Here is a 25207-nt window from a genome sequence, read left to right as displayed (position 1 = left end):
CTCTCTCTCTCTCTCTCTCTCTCTCTGTCTCTCTGTCTCTCTGTCTCTCTCTCTCTCTCTCTCTCTCTCTCTCTCTCTCTCTCTCTCTCTCTCTCTCTCTCTCTCTCCTGCTGACTTCCTGGCTCTGTTAATGGAGTGGTTGTCACCGTCGTGCCAGTGACTCGTGTTGCTAGGCAACGGGCCTTGCCCTATTTCAGTGTTAAGTGTCTCTAAAGAAACCAGTCGAGGGAAAGTAGTTGGAGACGATCGTCCACACACAGAACTCCCCTTGAGATCCTGTCTCTGGTTAGTGAACAGACATGTGACGGCTTTTTCCAAGTTAATTCACTCGAACCATATCAGTCCCTGGAATTCTTTCTCGTGTCTATACTGAGAAATTCAATATATATTCAAGCTTCAGTATAGAAATCTGACTGACTCAAGTCCTACTTCATCATCTGTCAACAGACGTGACTGGGTACTGCTCTGCACAGCCCTGCAGTCTTGTTTTGTCTCTGATGTCTGACATTAAAAGGTTTTTTTTTATGTATGATTTTGAACTTATTTTGACCATAATGATGCATCAACTCAGAAGGATCAGTCTTTCTCAACATGCGTCCCCACATAAGGTGCAACTAATGTCTGTGCAGCTCATCACTGAGTGAAACTGCACTCGAGGTGTAAAGATGACTAACCCCACGTTTGTCCCTCCTGTCAGGCAGTGCAAATGACTTCCTCTACACCAGGCAGGGCCGCAGCCCCGTGATCGACGGCGTGGACGACACCAAGGAGCTTTGCAACACGCGCAGTGCCTTCACATTGCTAGGTGACGCATGAGACGTACACTCAAAATCTGTACTTGTACATATTTGTACGCAGGTATTTTACTAACTTTTTGCAAAAAAACGCTCCCCTGAATTGCATGAAATTGTCAGGGATGATTTCTCATCTTACAAGGACCAATTGATTAGATGTTGGCGTGTTAACGGCGAACTGTTTCCAAATAAATCCCCAAAAACTGCGGGGGGAAAATGATGAGAGAGGCACCTCATGGAGGAGCTGGAAGGAGATCAGAGCCCGTTGCCATGGAGACGCTCCCCGATCAGTGTTTCACTCGGTGATATACCTGACCTACCCAGGTAGCACTGATACGAGCTAACGGCTAACATGCTAGTGATGCTAACTCGGGTCTGTGAACAAATGTGACGTCGGCGAAGGCCTGCGCTCTACCGAGTGTAGCTCTAGTTTAGCTTTTGAAACACCACAAAAAGTATGTGTCATATCACATTTGCCACCTGAAAATGTGCTTTTTTTTGCTTTTTTTTTTTTTTTAAATAATCTGCTCTTCCACGAAAATGATTGTCCAAAGGTACATTTCTGAAATCTACGAGAGGCGACTACAGAGAGGTTGAGGTTACACATGCACACTACTATTTACACTTGTCACAACTTTAAAGACAAGTTGGTGTAGTGTTGTGAGTGACAATTTTAAATGTGTGTGTGTGTGTGTGTGTGTGTGTGTGTGTGTGTGTGTGTGTGTGTGTGTGTGTGTGTGTGTGTGTGTGTGTGTGTGTGTGTGTTTGGCAGGTATTAATGAGTCCTACCAGAAGGGGTTGTTTCAGGTGCTGGCTGCCATTCTGCATCTGGGGAACGTGGAGATTAAAGAGAAAGATTCAGACAGCAGCGTCATTCCCGTAAGCATCATGTCCAGCCTGTGGTTTGGAAGAAGGACGGGACATTGTGTCTTCCTGGATTCCAATGGTGTCTCTCTGCCGCAGCCCAACAATCGTCACCTGACGGCTTTCTGCGAGCTGGTGGGCGTCACCTACCAGGACATGTCCCAGTGGCTGTGCCACAGGAAGCTGAAGACGGCCAATGAGACGTACGTCAAGACCCTCCCCCGCCTCCAGGCAACCAACGCCCGCGATGCCCTGTCCAAACATATCTACGCCAAACTCTTCAACTGGATCGTGGAGCACGTCAACAAAGCGTTGGTCACCAATGTCAAGCAGCACTCCTTCATCGGAGTCCTCGACATCTACGGGTACGTGTGTCAATTGCCTTCCAGTCATCCAAGGTGGGATTTAAAAAGAAAAAAAAAAAAAACTCTACTTTTGTTCTCCTTAAGGTTTGAGACGTTTGAGATCAACAGCTTCGAGCAGTTCTGTATCAACTACGCCAATGAGAAGCTCCAGCAGCAGTTCAACATGGTGAGCAGCGGAGGAGGAACCAGCCGCCGCTCTCGGGCTCAAGGGCAAAACTCTCAAGGCCCGACTCTGTGTGTCTGCGTACGTGTGCACAGCACGTGTTCAAGCTGGAGCAGGAGGAGTACATGAGGGAGCAGATCCCCTGGACGCTGATCGACTTCTACGACAATCAGCCCTGCATCAACCTCATCGAAGCCAAGATGGGCATCCTGGACCTGCTGGATGAGGAGTGCAAGGTTCTGCTTATTTATATTATCCACCGTTAAGTCACACTGAAACGCTTCATCTGGTTTTTTTCTAAGTCGTCATTGAGCAAAGTGATATAACTTTTTATTATTTATTGGCAGGAGTCTGTCGTTTTGCACAAGCAAAAATGTTTAACTTAATAACGGCTACAAAACAAAATGTTCCTCCTGAGTAGAAATGGGGCTCGTAAGCTGAAACAGAAGCTTGTGGGTTTGGTCTGAACGCTGGAGCTGCACGCCTCTTCCGTCTCGCGCTCCACGTCGCTCCACGAAGGAGATTTGACTCATTCATTCCTTGCTTGGTTTTTATTTTCATTTCATTTGCTTCCCAGGAAGAGCAATAACACACACACTTGATGGCCGTTCTCTCTGCTGGGCTCTTCGGTCAATGTGGTCACGTTCGCTCCAGAGCGGATTGGTGCTTTTTATCTGGCTGAGTTCTAATGACGTTTGCAGCCGCGGCCAGACTGAACACAACCAGGCTGTCTGTCCACGTGCTGAGGTCCGCTATCGCCACCATCCAGCCAAAATCCACAGCTTAGTCAGATCTCTTAACAATGCTAACTTATCTCTCCGCGCCTCCCGACCATTGCAAGGTCATTTTATAAGCTGTTGACATTGAAGGCGAGCCGCATAGCTGACATGTTGGCAGGGGAACACTCCCTCAACACGCTCAGTCCAACAACCCTGTTTTAAACAGTCATCCAATTTGTGGGAAATCGTCATCGCTCTCCTGCTTGTTTTAATCACATTATGTGAATCCTTCCCTCCCCAGATGCCGAAAGGCTCCGATGACTCCTGGGCTCAGAAACTGTACAACACCCACCTGAAGACCTGCAATCTGTTTGAGAAGCCGCGCATGTCCAACCGCGCCTTCATCATCCAGCACTTTGCTGATAAGGTGGGACTTAATGTCGCCCCGTTGGGAGCGTGTGAGTTTAGCCAGTAGATCGTTCTTTTTATTCTGGCTGTAGATTTAGTCTCCTGTCTGACTGAAACAGCATGTGCTGGTAGATTATGGCCAAAGGCAGCAGTGGCTGCTGCAGTGTGAGATATTTTTAGGGCGACTGGAGGAAGGATGACTTTTTCTTTTTCTTTTTTCCTCCATAGTTTTCATTGCGTTCGCCTAAATAGCCACTTTGGCGATGAAGTGCTGCGAGCGAGTACTGATGTAATCCACTTTGTAGGATCGGTTTCACATTCAGCATCACTGCAAGATGACGGAGGAATGGGTGGAGGACTGAAATGGACTTTCCTTTCAGGTCCCCTGACACTATAGCGGGATACATATCTCACAAAACCTTTCTATGATTAATGTCGATGCATTAAAATAAACCTGCGTCAAGTGTTCAGGCTTCAGTGTTGACATGAGAACATACGATCGAAAAACATTTTGATGATGGAAAAAAAACACTTGGGGTCACACGAGCTGTGCTGTGGTCTTGTCGACGCACAGGTGGAGTACCAGTGTGACGGTTTCCTGGAGAAAAACAAGGACACGGTGAACGAGGAGCAGATCAACGTCCTGAAGGCCAGCAAGGTGAGGCACGCCGGCGATGACGTCGTGTGTTCAGTCAGTCAGTGACCCGAGACTTCAAATACTGAGGAAAAACACCCAAGTAGTCTGCAGCTCCGCTCCGATCAGGCACCTGATCTTTGAGAGGTCAAATGAGCCCTTGTTTATTGAAAAAATCATGCCATGTGAAGGTTTAGGGAGGCAGCGCCCTCCTCTGGCAGGAACGGGGTAATGTTGGAGCCAGTGGTATTAAAAGAAATATGAGCACCACACACACACACACACAGTTGGATCAGTGGCTGTCACACTTATCAATATATATGCATTAAATGCTCCAATTGCCAATACATACAGTATTATGCTATTATAATAATAGTGATGCTTGCGTATAGACATTTAAACCTCAGCAGGCTGAAGTTGTTTGTACAATATACTCTTGTACAAACAAGGTTTTCTTGCATTTTCTTCATCACCATATATTACATTCAACTACGCAACTTCCTTATAGACAGCTGCTCATACATGCCTTTGCTGGTCAGTCTTCCCTTGTTCTGTACTGGTGGGGGCCCCCATTGCACACTAACACAATTTACGCTGGTCTCATATGTTCAGGTTTAGGTTCTGGTACGTTTATCCAGCAGGTCATACTCACAGCTAAGTTTAGTATAAATCTGTAGGAAATCAACACGAGTCGGTACAGTCAAAAGAAGCGCTGACCCTGGAGATCCTCAGCGGCGCTCTCCACACAGTGTTTGTTCAGAATACTCACTGTGACCTTCAACTGTTGTTTCCTGGACCTCAGCCTGAACAGAGCTGAACTGGATAAGAGTTGAAATGTACTGTAAATACTGACTGAGCTCGCCTCTAAAACACACACACACACACACACACACGCACACACATTCAAGGCACACTTTGAGTGTCGGCATGGTGATGAATCACTGGGATTAAGTGGTGGTCACCCCTTATTGCCCAGCTTCACCAGTGGATCTCACACACAGAGACTCCATCAAATATTCATCAAGCTTGTTTCATATCTCGTTTCTAAAGTTTTGGTGCCTTTCTGATCAATTGGTCTGAAACTAGCCTTCGCAGGATATTGAATTATTGCAGGTTTCTCATTTAACACATGAACACAGAGAACTAAAGGCCAAAAACACCAGAATGTGGTTATTGTGTTGTGAGGAGCTGTCCTGTTGTTTGTCAGTGTGTGAAGATAAAAGAGTGTGAGGATTTTCTCACACTGAACTGAACTCTTCACCTCCGAACGGACGGAGGCTGGGAAGACGGTGGAAACTGCACTGGGACCTGCAAAGTGCGCAGGAGTGTCACAGTAATTGCCGACGTCTGCTCGCGGGTCTAATCAATACAACGTTTCAAGAAAATGCTTGATGACGGCGATTTCCCACGATGCACTGCGACTCAGTAATTGGATCATAGCGAGGAGAGATAAAGTCCCAGTGCAGCAGTTCTCTGGCCAAATGTCTGCAATGTGTGTTTTTAGGTCTGATGTCAGTAGAAAGACATCTGGAAAAAAAGAAAAACATGTGTTTCTTCATCAGTATGTCATGTTTTATTCACCTTCGCAGGTCAAGTCTTAGTTTGTGGAATCGCTGAAGCTGATCTTGACTTGACCTGTGGCCGTTGTTGGACATTCCGATTTTCTTTAACTGTCCCTTTTGCTGTCATTGTGTTTGTCTCCATGTTGTCCATGTATGTTTGGTTCTGTCCTCATCATGACAACCTTCCCTGCCAGCAGAAGGTAAACACAAGCGTTCTTACAACGCTGGTCCGCCCGCAGCGCTTCATTTTGCTTCTTCTCTTCTTTTTTTTCTCCTTTTTCTTTTGGCCTCTCCTCCTTCTCTTTGGCACGGAGTTATTACTTTCTAACAACACTGAGGAGATTGAAGTCGTTTGTGTGCGTCGGGCCTTTGTTTGCTGCATGGGGGGAGCACTAAAGGCAGCCTTGGAAGAGAAAAGAGGACTCGACAAAGAGACGGGAGGGTATTTTTATCTTTCGGAGCGCCGCTGAGAGCGAGCAGCACGTTAAAGCCTTTGTGGCCGCGGCGGTCCTGCTGAATGGCGCTGGTTGGAGACGCAGCTTGGTACGGCTCTGAGCACAGCAGGAGGTCCTGGAGCCGCACACGTTAACACAGCGTCCTCCTCATATAACCTCAGCGTTATATGAACAAGCACTGGTGTGTGTGTGTGTGTGTGTGTGTGTGTGTGTGTATGTGTGTGGGCTTTACTAAGAGCCGCGTGTTCCTCATTACGCTGTTAACGTCCTAACACCATGGCCAAACAATGCCATGCGTTCATATATGGCCAGTGCATAACGTCATATATGAGAAAACTAAACCCTGTCACCTTTTTTTTTTATTTATTTTTTTAATTAGCGTTAATTCTGTGAACGAATCTAACAAAAAAGCAGATCAAGCGAAATCTACTCACTCAGCAGAAAAGAAAATTAACTCTCATGCTTGTTTCACTGAGCAACAGCACTGACATGTGTACTGTGCCCTCCTGCTGTGTGAGCCCATGTGCACTGCAGTAAGTATGGCCTGACTCCAAGGAAAGCAAAATACTTTTGGACTCATTTATTATCTTTATCAGTTGCACATTTCACTTGATTTAACACTTCATCCAGGGTGAAACGTCCTTGAAGTGTTTCAGGCATATCTGAGTGCTGCCGTCAGCGGCTGTGTCTCTGACTGGAACTGCGCTGCTTCTCGTAGTTCGACCTGCTGGTGGAGCTGTTCCGCGACGAGCAGAAAGCCACCAGCCCCACCGGCCAGGCGCAAGGCATGGGGGGCCGCACCCGCCTCAGCGTCAAGCCAGACAAGGGCCGGGACTCCAGCAGCAAGGAGCACAAGAAGACTGTTGGCTGTCAGGTGAAGAGCTCACTATCAGTGATGTTTTCTTGTTGCTGTTGTTTTTTTAATTCATCACTCAATAAGTCTTTTTATACAGTTTCGTGCAGATCACCAACAAAACAATAGCGGCATGATGCAGAACAAGAGAGAGCAATACATTGAGAACAGCTCATGATGTGTAAATACTCAAAGACAAACATTGAATCCAGTTTTCAATGAACATAAAGCTGGAAAATCGCAATAGATAATTTTTTTTAAAAGTACATTTTGATTGTGTATTTTAATGTACTTGCAGTGGTGTTGTGCAGTCGGTTTGATTGTAGTGCGCCACAATGCTTCAGGTGGTCAAATAGCAGGGAATCCAGTTCTAAATGTGTTTGTGCATCATTCACATTGTCGTCACTGCGATATAATGTCCAAATGACTGTTCTTGTTCAGATTGTGAGCACGTTCACACTGACTCTTACTGTAGGAAGTGTGGCAGCAAATCAGCTCCACAGCGTCACACCAGCACGACATCTAATAACAAATACATCAGCAACTGTCTTATGTAGACCCGAGCAACTGACATCAGGAGTACGGAACGCCTTCAACATGCATGCGTTTTGATTGACACAGCTGTTGCATGATGTTGACGATGTTTCCTCTTTGCAGTTCCGTAACTCACTACAAATGCTGATGGATACTTTAAACGCCACCACTCCACACTACGTCCGCTGCATCAAACCCAACGACTTCAAGCAGGCCTTCTCGTGAGTCTCCCCTCTCTGCTTTTGTGTGTCTTCATCTCCCCCTTAATTTGCTCAGGGGTTTTACTTTCTGACAGCGTGATGCGGTTAATATTCTGGATTCTGACGTCTTTATGTTTGAAACTTACCATCTGGGCAACGTCCTGTATTCTTGAGTGTTTATTTTGACATTTCTGTCTCCTTCACACATAATAAATAACTGAGAAAAATGCTTTTGATGCACTGAATAAGTCGTAGTGTTACGCGAGATTGACCGCGGCGACGTTGACCGTTGATGTGTATAATTGACAGGTTTGATCCCAAACGTGCGGTGCAGCAGCTCCGAGCCTGCGGCGTCCTGGAAACCATTCGCATCTCTGCTGCAGGATTCCCGTCCAGGTAGTGAAGCACCCCGGCTGCTGGGCGGCTGTGACTCCACACCGAGTCACATGGGGGTGTTTTGCCCCCGAGGAGTTTTTTGGACTCTGAATAATGTCTCAACGTGTCTTTTCAAAGGTCGAGTCGTCATTAAAGGTCGAGACTGTTTTTAGCCTTAAATACTGGAATTTAAAATGGTTTCAGACTTTCTTTATGAGTTGGAAAATTCATTTTTGATCATTGATTCTAAAGGTGGTAAAACCTTTCACATAATTGTTCTTTGTAATATTGTAGGGTTTTTTTTGTTTTTTTTAACGAAAGAATTTCTTTATATGCAGACAAAGGCGCTTTAATTAAGTGAGACAAAACCAAAGCAGTGTGTTCAGCAGTATAAATGTGTGTGTGTGTGTGTGTGTGTGTGTGTGTGTGTCAGATGGACGTACCAGGAGTTCTTCAGCCGTTACAGGGTCCTCATGAAACAGAAGGACGTGCTGCCCGACAAAAAGTTGACCTGCAAGAACGTTCTGGAGAAATTAGTCCAGGTCGGCTTGTTTTTCCTTCTTTTCCTGCTAAAAGCACAATATAAAGCCCCAAATTTACACAAGTTCTGCATCTTTTTTCTTTGCCCCCCCCCCCGACCCCGTCCCACCTCTGACCTTTGCTCCTTTCCTCAGGACCAGGACAAATACCAGTTCGGGAAGACGAAGATCTTCTTCAGGGCTGGACAGGTGGCCTACCTGGAGAAGCTGAGGGCGGATAAGCTGCGCGCCGCCTGCATCCGCATTCAGAAGACCATCCGCTGCTGGCTGGCACGCAAGAAGTATCTGCGCAAGCGCAACGCCGCCATCACCATCCAGAGGTTCACCCGGGGACACCAGGCCCGCTGGTCAGTCCGTCTCCTCCCGCCGCGCTGCGAGACAAACTGTTGACACTGAGGAGTCGTGACTTGATGTGTGGTTTGTCTTCAGCCTGGCCAAGTTCATGCGTCGCACTCAGGCGGCCACCGTCATTCAGAAGTACCAGCGGATGTACGTGGAGAAGCAGCGCTACAGGAAGAAGCAGGCTGCTGCTCTGGCCCTGCAGACCATCCTCAGGGCTTACATGGCCCGGCAGAAGTACCAGGGGGTAAACGCTTCTGTCGTGCTTCTCACACTTTTCACGATGTCGATTCGTATTCGTAGGCCTGAGGTGGAGTTGGTCTGAAGTGCGATTGTTTTAACCACTTCCTCCGTCTCTGCTGCCCTCCCTTAGCTGCTGCGCCAGAACAAGTCCGTCATCATCCAGAAGCGCATCCGGGGCTGGTTGGCTCGGTGCTGGTACAAGCGCTGCCTGCGCTCCATCGTCTACCTGCAGTGCTGCATCCGCAGGATGAGAGCCCGGCGCGAGCTCAAGAAGCTGAAGATCGAGGCCCGATCGGTGGAGCACTTCAAGAAGCTCAACAAGGGCATGGAGAACAAGATCATGCAGCTGCAGAGGAGGATCGACGAGCAGGTGACGTGTTTTCTTTCTTTTGTCTGTTCCACACTCTGTCAGGATCCATGTAATAAGCCTCACGTCTTCCCCCTCCCGCACTGCCAGACCAAGGAGAACCGGCTGGTGAACGACAAGCTGTCCGGCCTGGAGACGTCCTACAGCACAGAGAGCGAGCGGATGCGTGGCGAGCTGACCCGGCTGCGGGGCGTGGAGGAGGACAACAAGAACAAAGCCCATCAGAACTCGTCCCTGCTGGAGGAGCTGGAGAAGCTGAGGAAGGAGCTGAGCACCACGCAGCAGGAGAAGAAGACCATCGAGGACTGGGCGCAGACGTACAAGAGCGAAATGGAGAAAGTAAGACGGGATCTGAACGTTTTCATGGCTCGCCCAGCGCTCTGCACGCTGGGGATGAATGCTCCTCTTATCTACTTGTGTGCGTCGCTGTACGTTCTGCTGGAATCGATTTGATTTTAATCAGCAGCCCAAAGACGTTTCATATGTCTAAACAAATGGCTTCTCTTTTCCCAACTTCCCTTTCGACCTTTTCCCTCCTCATCTTCCCAAGACTGTGGCTGTGAAGTAAAACAAAAAATCCCTCTTTAAAAATTTGACACACAGGATTAGAGAAATGGCTCCCAACAAGTACGACCCCTGTAGTTTACTGGGAAATGGAAATGTCACCAAATGTCACATTTTTGTGCCTGAGGACAGAGTTTTTTTGCCCCCGATTCAGGAGCCACAGCGCAGCAGAGGGAAAGGAGCTCATGGTGGGCTCCGGGGGCAGTATTGCCCTGGGGCAGGTGAGCACAGGTGTAGTGAGACAGTGAGGTAGCTGCTGTGTGTGTGTGAGTGTGTGAGTGAGCCCCGTGGTTTAGTCATTTAGTTTGTTTTCATTCATGGTCGTCTGCCTTCACACTGTTTATTCCCGCTGATTCTATTATTGAAGTTCAAACAATTTAGCTGGTCAAAAGGCGAGCGTTCACATTTCTCTGTAAGGAAACTGAGCGTCTAATCCGATGAACTCCGAGGAGGAGCCTCCACTTTAGAAGTCGATGCAATTATTTGTTTCAAAATCTGTTCATTTTTTAGTCAACAGCAAAGAACAAGCCAGTCAGACGACCGGTTCGCAACAAGAAACACTTGCAAAAGCAGGATGAGTGAGGGAGCTCACCTTTTTACTGCACTCACCCTCCAGACCAGATGGAAAATAAACCAACTGAAGAATTGAACACGACTGTGATTCAACACGTGTCGCAGACAAAACTACTTTCCCTCATCAGTTCTTAAAATGAATTTCAAATCAATTTGCTTGTGTATCATTTCTTAAAGTCTTGACTTTGGGGAGAAAAGACAGTAATGAGGGTGAGCTGCCTGATAAAACAAAAGTGAGATGCATGTGATCAACATTACGATGAAAAGGAAGTCCGCATAACATCACCTAACTCACACACAGTGTTTATTGTCGGTAAGAATACACGTTTCCTTGTATTCCTTCTTTGCTGTGAACTATGAAATGCAAAGTTAGTAGTAGTACATTTGATTTTGGGAAATAATAGATCAAACAACAGAAACAATGCAAAAATATAACTCGACAAATGAATGAAACCTAAAAGTTAAAAGTAGTGTATAGTCTATAATTATAGACTCTTTGAGCTGTTTGACAGTGGGAAGAAAACAGTTGTATGATGTAGAAGAATTGATTCAGTTAGATGTTTGTGTCTTAAAACTGAACGACATGAAGAGTCCTATTTCCTGATATTTACCTTCTTATTGTCAAACGGAACATAACGACACTCCTCCTTGTCAAATACATGCGGGGGTTTCGTAGCAGTGTCTTCACAATGTTTTTATTAAAGATGCCAACGGTGACTGACTTGAGTACATCTCTGTGTGTCAGATGGTCTCGGAGCTGAAAGATCAGAACGGTTTGCTGAAGACCGAGAAGGACGACTTGAACCGCTTGATTCAGGAACAGAGTCAGCAAATGACAGGTATGTAGCACAAGAATCATCTATGTCAGCGGTCCCGTCCTGCATGTTTTAGCTCTCTCCCTGTTCAGCACACCTGAGTCTCATGATGATGTCATCACCAAGGTTGTGGAAAAGCCCAATAACTGGTGTGCTGCAACTGGGAGGGAGCTCAAGGCCCCAGTGTGGCTGTGATGTCGGCCATTAGCCGGGGAACAAAAAGCTTTTTTCGGTAGGAGAGTTCATACTCCATGAAGAAGCTGTTGAACCCGCAGGCCACGCCCCCATCACAGCAGGCCACGCCCCCTCTCAGCAGCCACACTTCTGTGAAGCAGCATTTTAACCGTGTTTTCAGAAGCACATTTCTCTGAAAGAGAACGTTTGTGTCCGAGCCGCCATGTTAGTCTGGTTTTAACTGCAGGAGCCGACAGTTGTGAGTGACGCGTTCAGGTGCATCGCGTAACTCCGCCCTCTGACATGTTAATGAGCTGCGGCGCTCATACAGCAGTGACGTTACGTGCTAAACATGATTAAAATATGACGAATGGTCATTATTGAGCATTATCGGCAGTGCCGCAGTTTTGGCAGTGACCCGACTTCACAACTCTGGGTCGGCACAGTCAAACCATGTAAATGACCTACATGTAAATGTCTCTCTGAGAGACATCACTTCTGTCCACAAAGGGACGTTTAATGGTTCTTTCATTTAATGGTGCTTGCGTACTTGTATTAAAGTGCATTTCCCTCCTTATCCGTCCCCTCAGAGAAAATGGCTCGGGCTATAGCTCAGGAGACTCAGCAGCTAGAGACGGACCTGAACGAGGAGCGTTCTCGCTACCAGAATCTCCTGAGAGAACACCTTCGCCTCGAGGAGAAACACGACGACCTGAAGGAGGAGATGGCTTCCTCGGTGAGGAGACACCCGCCTCACACAGTTTCACCTGACTGATGAGCAGTCTGCACGTTTCTACTCTCTAGTTTCAGTCTAGTATTTAACGTCTTAACACAGTGTTGTAATGAAACTGCTGAGTCGGTGTATATTTCCATGTCAGGCTCACTTGTCTTTGGATATGACAATTAGTTTATTTATATGCAGTTTCCAACAGTTGACGCCTCTCGTCAATTACTCAGCCCACTACTGTTACTTAGAATTCCAACAATAATCAAATAGACTTCCTCAGACTGCCCCTCACCAGACCGCTCCCCTTTCTGCACATCTAGCATTATTTTAACAACGTCTGTAATCTTTAGTAAAAACTTCCTTTCCCCTCCTCTTTCATCCTGAAGCGCGTCTCCAAGCCTGGCCACAGGAGAACAGACTCCACCCACAGCAGCAACGAATCAGAGTACACCTACAACTCCGAGTACGCCGAATTGGAAGAGGGTTCCCGCGCCGCCGAAGTAAGAAAGCCGAGCAGGAGTGTACTGAAATTCCACTGAAGGAAACATTCAGATACACAAGTTCTTCTGTTAGGAAATGTATTGTGACGTAACGGACAACACAGTGTCGCAGCACGAGTCCGGAAAACGTCTTTAAAAAGAGAATTGCACTTGTTGTGTCTTTGTAGAAATAAGAGTCTTTCATGAAATCAAAACAAAGACAATTCTTTTGATGTGGTTTAAGCGCTCACTAAAATCCCTCTGTGACTGCAGGACGTGACACGAGGAATCGACACTTCACTCACTCTCAAGCTGCAGAAGCGACTCACAGAACTCGAGCAAGAGAAGCAGTCGCTGCGCAACGAGCTGGAAAACAAAGAGGAGCAGTTCCAGCGGGCGAGAGCCAGGGTACGGCCCCACACTCACTTCTTTCGCCATAGTCACAAGTTCCACACAACTTTCAGTGTGTAAGCAAAGTGCGAAGCAGTCGGTGACCGTTGAGCTCAGAAATGACGGTGAAGACAATTTTATTTTTCAAAATAATTTTATTGTCCGAACAAAGCCTCAGGACAGTCGATGTTCCACCGTTCACCTTCTGTTTGAATGCTCAGACGTTTGTTTGGAGTTTGCATTTGTGGAACGAGCATCACAGCTGCTTGTGTGAATTCTGGCCAGGAAAACTCAACTGAGAGCGCCGCCCTACTGGACTGGCTGACTTACGACAGATTACGGCTGTCAAACTAAAGTTTGTGTGAGGAGGAGATGTCCTGCTGGTGTGGCTGTGTGCAGGCCTGCAACAGGCTGCTGACGCTCCTGTTTAGTAAATAATTTCATGTTTGATTTACCAGTAATGCTTCTTTCTTCAGACTTTAATCATCCAGCAGCAAAGATTTGTGATTTTTTTTCCATGAATGCTCCTTCCGTCTTCATGTGGCGCCATTTAAAAAGTGATAAACAGGCTTTTCCAATAGTATAATTTGCTTTGCCAAGATGCATTTGATCTGTTTTGCTAATCGAAGGATGTGATGAGCATGTCTTGCTCTCGGTTTTAGGACGACGCAGAGTTCAAAAAGGCTCGTGGGGCTGAACTGGAGTACGAGTCCCTCAAGGTGAGTGGCTGAAAAACTGATATACCCAAACCCTATCGACCTTCACTGATCTCCAGAGAGCCATACGATCAGCTCCTTTCGTAAAATCACAAGTTCACTTCACTTGATTTTCCGCCGCGGTCGTCTGAAACGCCCCCAACCTTTTTTTTTTGGCTCCTCAGCGTCAGGAGCTGGAGTCTGAGAACAAGAAGCTGAAGCACGACCTGGCGGCGATGAGGAAGAGCCTGCTGGGCGACGCAGCCACGGGCGCCGGGGCTCCAGGGTCGCCCGCCTACAAGGTGCTGCTGGAGCAGCTCAACGCCTCCTGCGAGGAGCTGGAGGTCCGCAAGGAGGAGGTGCTGATCCTGCGCTCGCAGCTCGTCAGCCAGAAGGAGGCCATGCACCACAAGGTGGGAAACACTACTTCTTTCCTCTCTTTCTTTCTTTCTTTCTTTCTTTCGTGCCGTCGTCTGAGTATCACCGAAACACGTCTCTGTCTGCATGTGGTTGTTTTCCGTCAAGAGCTGCTGGCATCACCCTCTCACATGTAGATGTTCTCACTCTCATCTTGTTGCTGTCCGTTTGCAAAAATTTCACGGAAATGTGACAAAAAAATCTTTCCCAAAAAAAAAGACAAAGATTTGTTTTGTTTTGTTTTTTTTTACATTCATTTAAGCAATTTGGGACGTCGCAATGACATTTCGTGTTTGAAAGAAGTGGATTATATTATTAAGTACATCTCTAAAATTACGAAAAACACAAAATGTAGATGAAATTTAAACTATTCAACTTGCGTTTCAGAATAATTGCAGTTAAAGTAGAAACATGATGAGTTATATTTGTTTTTTATTTTTCTATTTTCACAAACAAATCATAAAGATCTGAATGCTATATGTCAAATTTGTATTTTATGAGCTTAGATGCTTTCCAAAGTACAAATAACTGACGGAAAAAAATAAATTTTTAAGACTTTTGAGAGGCACCTTGACATGTCAGGTCAGTTTGGTGGTTGTTTTTATCAGCTGTTGGGTTCTTTTGGGGTAAAATTCATCTCTGTTCACGGTGTTTGTGTCACTGTCCCCCCTGCATTGTGTCTAACTTTCCTGTCTCCACCTTCTCTCCTCTCACTCACGCTCCCCCCACAGGATGAGAAGGTACAGTTGAACAATGGCACCTGCATGTGTGTTTCACTGGATTGTCGTCTGCTCTGTTCAGTGTGCAAATCATCTACATGCAAGAAATCCCGTCCAGGACTGTCAGTGCAAACTGAGGCGTGTCACTTGTGTCCCATATGGGGAGGATGTAAATGTTGGGACACGTCATCAGTGGTGTTCCTCTGAATCAGGGGGTGTTTCTGCCTTGCAGACACCCTCATCTACAGTCCAGTGGCCAGCCACTAATACTTACCCTAGTTTCATAGCTTCCTCTAGTTAGAGAAAAACATAGTCGTCTCACAAATATTCACTTTTTGGACATTGCAAACTCGGTTTTAAGGACTGGAGTCACAACAGCCAGCTGAAGGAAATAACTCAACTCAACTCAACTTTATTTATAAAGCGCTTTAAGCAGCTGTAGCTGAGACAAAGTGCTGTACATTGAAATAAAAATATAAGAGGCAAAATAAAAACATTAAAACAATAAAAACAATAAAAAAGTTAAAGCAATAAAAACAATCAGATGGTAAAACAATAAACAAAACATAAAAAGTTAAAACAATAAAAAAAACAAAGGCACTAAAGCCAGAGCAAAATCTCACGCTGAGGTAAAAGCCAAAGAATAAAAATGGGTTTTAAGACGAGTTTTAAAAATAACTGAAGAAATCTGTGAAATGAGTGGAATTTCTCACAGAAATTTAAAAAAAAACTTGCAGCCAGAAGCTCAAGCAAACTTTGATTAAATCAAAAGAAAAGCTCAGCTTTAGAAATGAAACCCGTCTTTAACCCCGAGAGGCTCAGATGAGCGCCGCCCGCCCTGGACGTGGTCGGACTATTTCACCTGTATTGCCATTTCTACGTGCTTCATCAACCCAGTGTCATTCTGCCACTAAACCTCGTGCTCGGCGGTCATTTTACCGTCTTTTGTAAAAGAGCCTTGCTGTTCATCACAACAGTGGATCTTCCTGAAGCGTGTGTGGCTCATTACAGACTTGCTTTTGTGTCGTCGCATTAATAAAAAGGAGGCGATCCTGCTATTGAGCCCACCATTAAAGCACATCAGTTAATTTAAACTTTCAGGTATTAATGCAACTCAATGGTGGCTCTTGTACCACGCTGACTCTGCACAGATGTAGGGATTTTATTTTTTTGGTGAAAGTAATGTTTGGCTGGAGGTCGAAGTAAATATGTCACTGCGGTGTGAGATGCTTGTTTAGGATGTGATGCCAGTTTAAACCTCACGGCTGTTAATAATGGCGGCGCTGCAGTCGGATGGTTTCAAGTGTGTCTCTCCTTCCAGGAGACGATGACCGAGCCGTCGGTCTACGCCGACGACGTGTCCAAGCTGAAGGACTCCGACGAAGTCAAGCAGGCCTACGTCGGCCTCAAAGACACCAACAGGTACGACGTTCCCGGCTCAGCCTGAGGATCCACTGTGACGTCGGCGCCCAAGCGCCTGTTTCTCGTGTGTGTTTGTGAGCCACTGTTTGTCCCGTCAGATCCCCCAGGTCCTCGCGTCAGTCGCTGGACGTCAGCGACCTCCTGAGTAGGCTGAGGTAACCGCTGAGCCCCCGCATGCTGCGGCAGCGAGCATGGACGGCCACGCCGTCGCTCCCCGCGGCTGAAACGCTGACTCGGCTGGTTTCACGCCGCGGGGCAGACCGAAGGCTCGAGTAGCGCTTTCTGACCCGACGGCATGAGAAGTGACCGAACCGGCTGGAGTCTCGGCTCAGACCCGACAGAGCAGGACGGCCTCCGCTCGAGGTCTTTGCGACTTGGAGAGATTCGGTCGGCTCTGAATAGTTTGGAGTCGGGGGATGTTTCCATTGACGTCACCAGTCCTGGACGTGACCACAGCCTCTCGCTCTGTCAATTACCCACTTTGTGGCAGGAAAGCATGAGAGAGTCTGAGCTGCAAGCGACTCTTCTTCCAGTGTCGTCAGTGACACCGCGGCTGCAGTTCAGCTGCTTTGGCAGAAGGAGTTTGGTTTCAGCTTGATGGAATGAGTTTGAGGTTCATTTTGCATGAATCCGCCCACATCGTGTTTAAAGCGGAGATGCGCTGCTTGACGGAAGTTTGCGCCGCGACGCCTTTTGATTCATTTCATTGAGTTTCCACAGTTTTGCTTCTCTTATTGGCTTGAAAGCAGCGCAAAAACACACAAACATACAAATTTGTCAATAACAAAACGTAATGTTTCTCTGCGTTGTAATCCGTCGAAACTTCCTTCAAACTTGTGTTTTGCATCGCTGCATTTTCTATTTCTCCCAAGCTGCTCCATTGGTTTCTTTTAAACACACTAAATCGTTAAGAAAATGCAGGAACATTCTCATATAAAACCAAATTAAATTCCCTACACAGGCAAAGCATTGAGCCTGATTCACTGAGATCCTGTATAAATTGTGCTGAAACTGTTCGCAGCATTAAAACAATAAAGACTTTTAATATGGAATTTGATCACACGAACAGGAAGTGGAAGATATCCAGAAAGGTTTGCAAGATCTCAGGAGTATAACAGAAAATATCTTGTATAAAGTCAGCAAATAAAAGGCTGAGCCGATTTACTTCAAGTTTCATTGAAAACAGACGTTAAAAAACCACTTGAATGTTTGTAGACCTTGTAATGTTGGACATTCTAATCTCTCTCAGCATTAACTCTTCCTTGTATTTTGCTCAATCTAGTAGATAATTCCATATTCCTGAAGGCAAACATGCAAAAACTATGACACAACCACAGCTACAGTTAGAGGTGCCGTGAATTAATCAGTGTCAGTATTAATAAGATGCATTGAGTCGGTGTGAAAGTATCCAGAGTCGTGCAAAATGGTAGTTTTCTGCTTTTCCCTCAAATTCATACAACTTTTCAATATCAAACCTCAAACCAGTCGGTTTTTATGTAACATTAAAAAAAAAGCTACACCATCTTCATGTGTTCCTCTACACTCCTGTTTATTTCTCACTTCTTCGCACACCAACCTCTGCACACATCTGTCCTCTGTCGCTTTTTGGTTTTTCCACTTGTTGAGTTTAGTGCTTTTCATGTTCCTGTTGTGTGTCGGTCAGATCTGCAGCTCCAGACGTCCACCAGCTGAATGAGGACGGCGAGCTGTGGCTGGTTAATCAGGGCCTGAAGGAGACCGTCAGGTGTCACTGGGTTTCAAACACGAGCGTCGTTTCTTTTCTCTTCCTCTTCTCCGGTCTTTTTGCTGTTCAGAGCATGATCCGTTTGCCTTCCAAGAGGAAAGGAGGAGATCTGCTGTTTCTCTCTGTGTGAACAGTTTCTCACACACTTTCTTCACCTGTCATGGTTTTGCCTCAACATTGATTTCGCTGCATTGTTTTGATATATTAGACAGCTGCAGGATGTACACACTGTTCTTTATGTGGTTGTGTACGACACATACACACCCGTGAAGGTTTTCATTAGTGTTTCTGATGATGCAGCAGAATTTGCCTTCCCTCCTTGGTGACCTTGCCACTCACGGATCCATTAAATGGTAACGCATAACAGAACGTGCCTCAGATAGTGTTTGCAGTGTTTTATGGCTTTACGCTGTGAATCTTGGACGTCCGTGTTCATCAGCAGACTAAAAGCTCACAAACACTATTTGACCTGTTGTTTTCCATCACATCAACTCAAGTACATTTCCAGTTTTTCTTTTGAAATTTCCCGCCGTGAAACATAATTGTTAACCAAATAATGCTCCTTATGTATTTGATACACTTCTCGTCAATCAGCTGTTTTTGAGGGTTTTATTTATGTGTTGTTTTTTTTTTAATTGGTTCTTATTTTGTGTCCAAAAATAATAAGGATGTTATAAACATGATTTGAAGTTTCTGTCATGTGGCAAAAACAAAAGCATCTTTACTAATGAGGAATGAGCTGGTTTGTTCACTCGAACTCTTCACCTTCTCTTTGAAACGTTTTAAATATCCTAGTTTTTTCTAATATAGAAAATAAGCTCTTGCATGTTGGCAAACGATTTCCTCAAAGGGAACTTGAACTTCTGCCTGCTCTGACCTCTGACCTCTGACCTCAGGCTGTTCATTGGGCTTGGTTTATTAAGAAACACAAGTTAGTGTCGTTCAGAGAGGCTGGACTGCTCTGCTGCTGGTGTCTGAACAGCATGTTGTTGCTCCTGCTGCTGCTGCTGCTGCTTCTCCACCCTGGAACAGACTTGTCTTCTTCTCCGCCCTGCAGCCGTTCTCTGATGCTGATCCTTGTCTCTTTGTCTTTATTCTCCACCCTCCTCCTCCTCCTCCTCCTCCTCCTCAGGTTATTGGAGCACCAGCTGCAGACCCAGCGGAGGACCTACGACAACGAGGTGGAGTCGCTGCGCGGCGAGCTGCAGACCGTCAAGGAGGAGAACAACCGGCAGCAGCAGCTCTTGGCTCAGAACCTCCAGCTGCCTCCGGAGGCCCGGATCGAAGCCAGCCTGCAGCACGAGATCACCCGCCTCACCAACGAGAACCTGGTGAGCCGCACCGACACACCGGGGCCGGCCGGCTGAGAGGAGGAGGAGGCGGCGGCCTCAACTGTATGAGCAGCTCACCTGCGGGAGTAGGAGTCAGAGAAAATGAAAAACTACCGGAAGGTTTTCGACGCTCGTGAAGCACAAAAAAAAAAGTTTGGATTCAAAAAGTATTTTTCCCAGACGGTAAACCAAACAACAAAAAAATCCCCCCTGGATGATAAATTGTTGATTAACAAGTGAAATGTGCACATTTCTTCTTCTTTCCAGGTCAAATATTGTTAAAGAGCATAAGAAAAGTTGATATTGTGTTCCGGCCATTTCCCAGTGATTGTTTAAATGAAGTCCCAATGAGTCATTTAAGCAGGATGTTTGTCACACATGTGCTTTAGAAACACATCAATTAGGTGATGCTTTCAAAACCCACCTGACACTTTAAAAAAAAAAAACAGAACTCGGTATACACACTGTAAGACGTTCATTCACATTATTTTGAGCATAAAAGAGATTAAAGGTTTTGACTTCCACACACACATTCAGCGCTCATTTATGTGGATGATATCATCTGACAGGAACTTTTGGCCGACGACCCCACGGCGTCCCAAGAGGCTCGAGTCATCATTTTACGACGGATGGTTGTATGTAGAGCCAGTGTGTGTGTGTGTGTGTGTGTCTGCATGTGTGTGAAGACTAACTGAGGTTGTGGGTCCAGCGTGACATGGCACCGGGTGGCGCTCTAACTCTCTCCAGCTCTTGTAACCCACGGCGGAGCAGCTCTGCACCTCCTCCTCCTTCCTAACGCCCAGCGAGTCTTCAGCCTTCACACCTCTGGCATTAGCGCAGCAGCCGAACGGCTGGTTGTAAACGCCACTTTGCTCTCTGTTTGCTCTCTGAAGGCAAAGCTGCACTTTATTCTATGTTTTCAATTCCTAAAAAAAAAAAAAAGAGGTTGGGACATTGTGGGAAATGCTTCTCCAGTTTGATCGGAGGTCAAACTGAAGTCTCCTGAAGTCTTTGTCAACGCACTTCTTTTTGGCTGTAAATGAGCAAAACTGAGTTTTTCTACCTTCTGATTGGTTTAGATTTTTCTTCTCATGAAAAGTGTTTCTGGCAATTCCTGTCTTTGGCAACAGAAAAATATACAAACAAACAAACAGAAAAGAAAGAAATCCTATGTGAATAGTGTGAAATTCAACGCCTGACCTGTTTATGTTCTGTTGTGATGGAAGTGTGACTTTGTGATTCACATTCAGATTTATTGAGCCGTTTCCATCACGTCCCAACGTTTTTTAGAGTTTGTGTAAAACTGAGGGGGGGAGGGGGTCTGACTTTCACATTTCTGGATCCAGGCTGTGAAGCTAAGCTTGACTCTTTTTTTCCTCCTGCAGTGAAACAGTCAGAGTCACTCTGTCCTCACTATCCTGTGTCTGTCCCCCCTCCCTCCAGGATCTAATGGAGCAGCTGGAGAAGCAGGACCGGACCATCCGCAAGCTCAAGAAGCAGCTGAAGGTTTATTCCAAGAGGATCGGCGAGATGGGAGGTGAGGGAGGAGTCGCCGGTCGGCTGGAGCTCAGTCTCCTGTGAATGTCCACGTTAACTGACGCTGATGTGACGCTCCGTCTCCCAGCGGGTCAGGCCGAGGGACAGACGTCTCCGGGACAGACGGTGGACGAGCCCATCCACCCCGTCAACATCCCCCGCAGGGAGAAGGACTTCCAGGGCATGCTGGAGTACAAGAAGGAGGATGAACTCAAGCTGGTCAAGAATCTCATCCTGGGTAAGGAGGACACGGCGCCGCTGCAGTTTGGACGACGTCTGGTGACGCCGCATCAAAAGGTTTTTGGTAGTTTTTCCAAGGAGTTCAGGCGACAGAATGTGACAGGAGTGAAGCGGCTGTGTTTGTGCAGAGCTGAAGCCTCGAGGTGTGGCGGTGAATCTGATCCCAGGCCTGCCGGCCTACATCCTGTTCATGTGTCTGAGACACGCCGACTACGTCAACGACGACCAGAAGGTCCGCACGCTGCTCACGTCTACAATCAACAGCATCAAGAAGATCCTGAAGGTATGGAGACCCTGCTGAACTGTTGTAGTTTATTGTATGGGTGAAAATCACAAGTCCCGTGTCTTCATTCGTCTTGGAACTGAATGTTTTACTTGCTCTCCACGTCAGAAACGAGGCGATGACTTTGAGACGGTCTCCTTCTGGCTGGCCAACACCTGCCGCTTCCTGCACTGTCTGAAACAATACAGCGGGGACGAGGTGAGACCGGCAGGCCGACACACTGATCAGAGAGCTCACACTGCTGCTTCCTGCCAGAGACCGTGGGAGAAGAGGTTTCTGCAGGGCCGCCCCTGGCCAAGTGGGGGCCCGAAGCAGGATTTTATTTTGGGGCCCCCCTTCCAATAACATAATAATAATAATAATAATAAAAAATTACAATTACTAACGAATCAAATGAACAGCCTCTATCAACAGTGGAACAAGAACTTTACAGATGCACACATCTGCATTTTCTGGATGCAAAGTCATCAATGAGCTCATCATATGGCAGCTGCTGTGCAACTTCTGAGTTTATGCTAATCACAGCCAGGCCACTCAACCGCTCTTGTGCCATTGATGAGCGAAGGGTTAGGGTTTCTTTTTTATTTCAACAACATCCCACCTTCAAGTGAAGCACGAGCCTCTTCTTGTTTGGACTTTTTCTTTCTTTTGCTAGCTCCCGAATCGTATTGACATTTGGAAGCTCTCTCTCTCTCTCTCTCTCTCTCTCTCTCTCTCTCTCTCTCTCTCTCTCTCTCTCTCTCTCTCTCTCTCTCTGTCTCTGTCTCTGTCTCTGTCTCTGTCTCTCTCTGTCTCTCTCTCTCTCTCTCCTGCCTCAGGATGACTCGGTGGCGGTGTTCTACGTGCCTCTCGGCAAAATGCACGCGCATCCTTTGCGCATTTGCAGAGAATGATGATACTTTATTGATCCCGAGGGAAATTCAATTCACTTGCGCAAAATGGGGCCCCCCATGGATCGCGGGGCCCTACGCACAGCGCGTGTTCTGTGTGTAGGGAGGGGCGGGCTTGTGTTTCTGCAATGTTGCATTTGTGGTAGAAGTCATTAAAAATGCTGATCTAATTAATAGCAGCAGTCATCATAACGTAGTTACCATTTAAAGACGATATATTTTTTTTAGCTCTGATTCAAAAATGCCGTTTCTGGAAATTGAAAGTGAAAAGAATGACATTTGACTTTAATTGTTCCATAAACAAACCGGTTGTGTATTTGTGCTGTCTCAGGCCTTCATGAAGCACAACACGTCGCGGCAGAACGAGCACAGTCTGTCCAACTTCGACCTGGCCGAGTACCGGCAGGTCATCAGCGACCTGGCCATCCAGATCTACCAGCAGCTCATCAAGTGCATGGAGAACACCCTCTGGCCCATGATCGGTGTGTCCCCGGCCCACCGGCTTTCCACTTGTCCACGAGCGCCACGCCGACACTAACCGTCCCCCCCCCCCCCACACACAGTTTCTGGCATGTTGGAGCACGAGACCATCCAGGGCGTGTCGGGGGTGAAGCCCACCGGCCTCCGCAAGCGGACCTCCAGCATCGCCGACGAGGGCACGTACACGCTGGACTCCATCGTGCGGCAGCTCAACGCCTTCCACTCCACCATGTGCCAGCACGGCACCGACCCCGAGCTCATCAAGCAGGTGGTGAAGCAGCAGTTCTACATCATCGGAGCCGTCACCCTCAACAACCTGCTGCTGCGCAAGGACATGTGCTCCTGGAGCAAAGGCATGCAGATCAGGTAAGGTGGGGGGGGGAGGGAGCGCCAGTGCTCAGGCTGGGGGGGGCGTCGGTCTTCGCTGTGGGCGCCTACAGTGTGTGTGTGTGTGTGTGTGCAGGTACAATGTGAGCCAGCTGGAGGAGTGGCTCAGAGACAAAGGTCTGATGACCTGCGGAGCCAAAGAGACCCTGGAGCCTCTGATCCAGGCCGCTCAGCTGCTGCAGGTGAAGAAGAAGACGGACGAGGACGCCGAGGCCATCTGCTCCATGTGCCTGGCCCTCACCACCGCTCAGGTAAACACACCCCAGCCGGCCCGCCGCCCCGGCTCTCTCGGCCTGCGTCAGCGTCGCCACATCCAGCAGTGAACGTCTTTAGGTCAGGGGTGTCAAACAATGCGGCCCCGGGGCCAGAACCGGCCCGCCAGAGCATCTAATCCGGCCATGTGATTCTTTTTTTTTATTTTAAGTATAAATATGAAAACTGACAGAGGCTGATCTAAAAACACTAGATTGTCAAAAATGACATTCAAAACCGCCCTTGGTCAGAATTTGACCCTCAACATTAATGCATCTGTGGAGGTCACATGACACAACACCTTTCACAATAAAACAATGAGTCCAACTTATGTGTAATGATACTTTAGACACGTAAACTCAAAAAAATTTCCAGATGATGACAAATTGTTTTAATCCCGAATACGATGTCCAGATACAGGTGACTGAGGGTTTTTTTTTTGTTGTAAATATAATAATATCTGATTTCCTTTAATTTGTATATTTCAGAATAGACTGGTAAATTCTTGCAGTTACAAAAGAATCAAAAGAAGGAAAGACTTTGCATTTGTCCATATTTGCAGTTTAATATGTGATGTTTGACTTGTTGGCCCTCCAGAGGTCAGATCAGGTTGATGTGGCCCCTCAACTGAAATGACTTTGACACCCCTGCTTTAGGTGATTGTACGGTGTAATATTCCTCCCGGCCTCTAGGGGGAGTCTGGATGCACGTTTCCTTGAAGGGATTCTCAACTAACTGTCACATATTTGAAGATCATTTTTTGAATGTTCTGAAATCTTATTGAGAAAATTTGTTTTAAAATCACATCTGAAACTCTCTTTGCACAGAATATTGGCCGGAAACTGAGTCGTTTTTTAATAAGTGAAATCTGAGTAGTTCACTCTGTCAGTAGTCAGGGTCAGTTGGTGAAGTCAATGTTGTCTTGAATAATATTGTGTGTGTGTGTGTGTGTGTGTGTGTGTGTGTGTGTGTGTGTGTGTGTGTGTGTGTGTGTGTGTGTGTGTGTGTGTGTGTGTGTGTGTGTGTGTGTGTGTGTGTGTGTGTGTGTGTGTGTGTGTGTGTGTGTGTGTGTGTGTGTGTGTGTGTGTGTGTGTGTGTGTGTGTGTGTGTGTGTGTGTTTTGTCTCTTCCAGATTGTTAAGGTCCTGAACCTCTACACTCCAGTCAACGAGTTTGAGGAGAGGGTGTCTGTGGCGTTCATACGCACCATACAGGTAAACTTATTGATTTAGAAGTGTGATTACAGCACCGCCACATTTTTACATAACTTTTTACATAAAAGTGTCAAAATAAAACACTTAACATTTTCCAAATAGTTACAGATAGTGAATCTACATTAAATTTCATTTACTTTGAACCTTTTGTTGGCTTAAATTTAGCCATATATATATATATAATCAGTGAACAGCACATAACTAAAGGAAAATGTAAATATACAGCATGTACACTAGGTGGCGCCTCAGGTAAACTGTTCCAAAAATACTCTGTTTTAAGTATTGAAAAGACGCCTCACCTCAGGTTTTGATTCTAACTCTTAGTTAGTAAGAAACACTAACCAAGGACCATAGATTTCTCACGTGCTCTTATGATTATAAGTTATTGAGGACCATGAAGAGTTTTAAAAACCAATTAAAAAAAACCTTTAAAAAAAACCCCATGAAACAGTTTACTGGCAG

At 46.4% G+C, this 25207-nt stretch overlaps 1 protein-coding gene across 7 annotated transcripts in view; it reads left to right on the top strand.

Annotated features, from left to right (window-relative positions):
- myo5aa (myosin VAa) overlaps window positions 1-25207 on the top strand; it is a 51283-nt gene that overhangs the window by 24730 nt on the left and 1346 nt on the right. For 2 of the 7 annotated variants that reach the window (XM_080516969.1, XM_080516966.1), the window contains exons 8-40: window positions 698-805; window positions 1567-1673; window positions 1758-2023; window positions 2108-2189; window positions 2282-2422; window positions 3207-3332; window positions 3888-3971; window positions 6683-6838; window positions 7475-7572; window positions 7861-7947; window positions 8360-8468; window positions 8601-8812; window positions 8895-9051; window positions 9178-9417; window positions 9505-9753; window positions 11297-11390; window positions 12131-12276; window positions 12654-12767; window positions 13020-13154; window positions 13799-13855; window positions 14017-14244; window positions 16289-16389; window positions 18053-18133; window positions 19266-19464; window positions 20034-20099; window positions 20908-21001; window positions 21089-21238; window positions 21369-21523; window positions 21632-21721; window positions 22745-22895; window positions 22977-23259; window positions 23357-23531; window positions 24665-24745. In XM_080516969.1, coding sequence (XP_080373095.1) covers window positions 698-805; window positions 1567-1673; window positions 1758-2023; window positions 2108-2189; window positions 2282-2422; window positions 3207-3332; window positions 3888-3971; window positions 6683-6838; window positions 7475-7572; window positions 7861-7947; window positions 8360-8468; window positions 8601-8812; window positions 8895-9051; window positions 9178-9417; window positions 9505-9753; window positions 11297-11390; window positions 12131-12276; window positions 12654-12767; window positions 13020-13154; window positions 13799-13855; window positions 14017-14244; window positions 16289-16389; window positions 18053-18133; window positions 19266-19464; window positions 20034-20099; window positions 20908-21001; window positions 21089-21238; window positions 21369-21523; window positions 21632-21721; window positions 22745-22895; window positions 22977-23259; window positions 23357-23531; window positions 24665-24745 — 4622 coding nt within the window. Of the gene's footprint in view, window positions 1-697; window positions 806-1566; window positions 1674-1757; window positions 2024-2107; window positions 2190-2281; window positions 2423-3206; window positions 3333-3887; window positions 3972-6682; window positions 6839-7474; window positions 7573-7860; window positions 7948-8359; window positions 8813-8894; window positions 9052-9177; window positions 9418-9504; window positions 9754-11296; window positions 11391-12130; window positions 12277-12653; window positions 12768-13019; window positions 13155-13798; window positions 13856-14016; window positions 14245-16288; window positions 16390-18052; window positions 18134-19265; window positions 19465-20033; window positions 20100-20907; window positions 21002-21088; window positions 21239-21368; window positions 21524-21631; window positions 21722-22744; window positions 22896-22976; window positions 23260-23356; window positions 23532-24664; window positions 24746-25207 lie in introns of all 7 variants that reach the window. The other 5 variants (XM_080516968.1, XM_080516967.1, XM_080516964.1 and 2 more) reach the window with 3 other exon arrangements.

Source organism: Blennius ocellaris, assembly GCF_963422515.1.
Source record: "Blennius ocellaris genome assembly, chromosome: 1".
Classification (NCBI taxonomy): Eukaryota; Metazoa; Chordata; class Actinopteri; order Blenniiformes; family Blenniidae; genus Blennius; species Blennius ocellaris.
The sequence above is the reverse complement of the archived record's forward strand: the minus strand, read 5'-3'. Positions and strand labels throughout refer to the sequence as shown.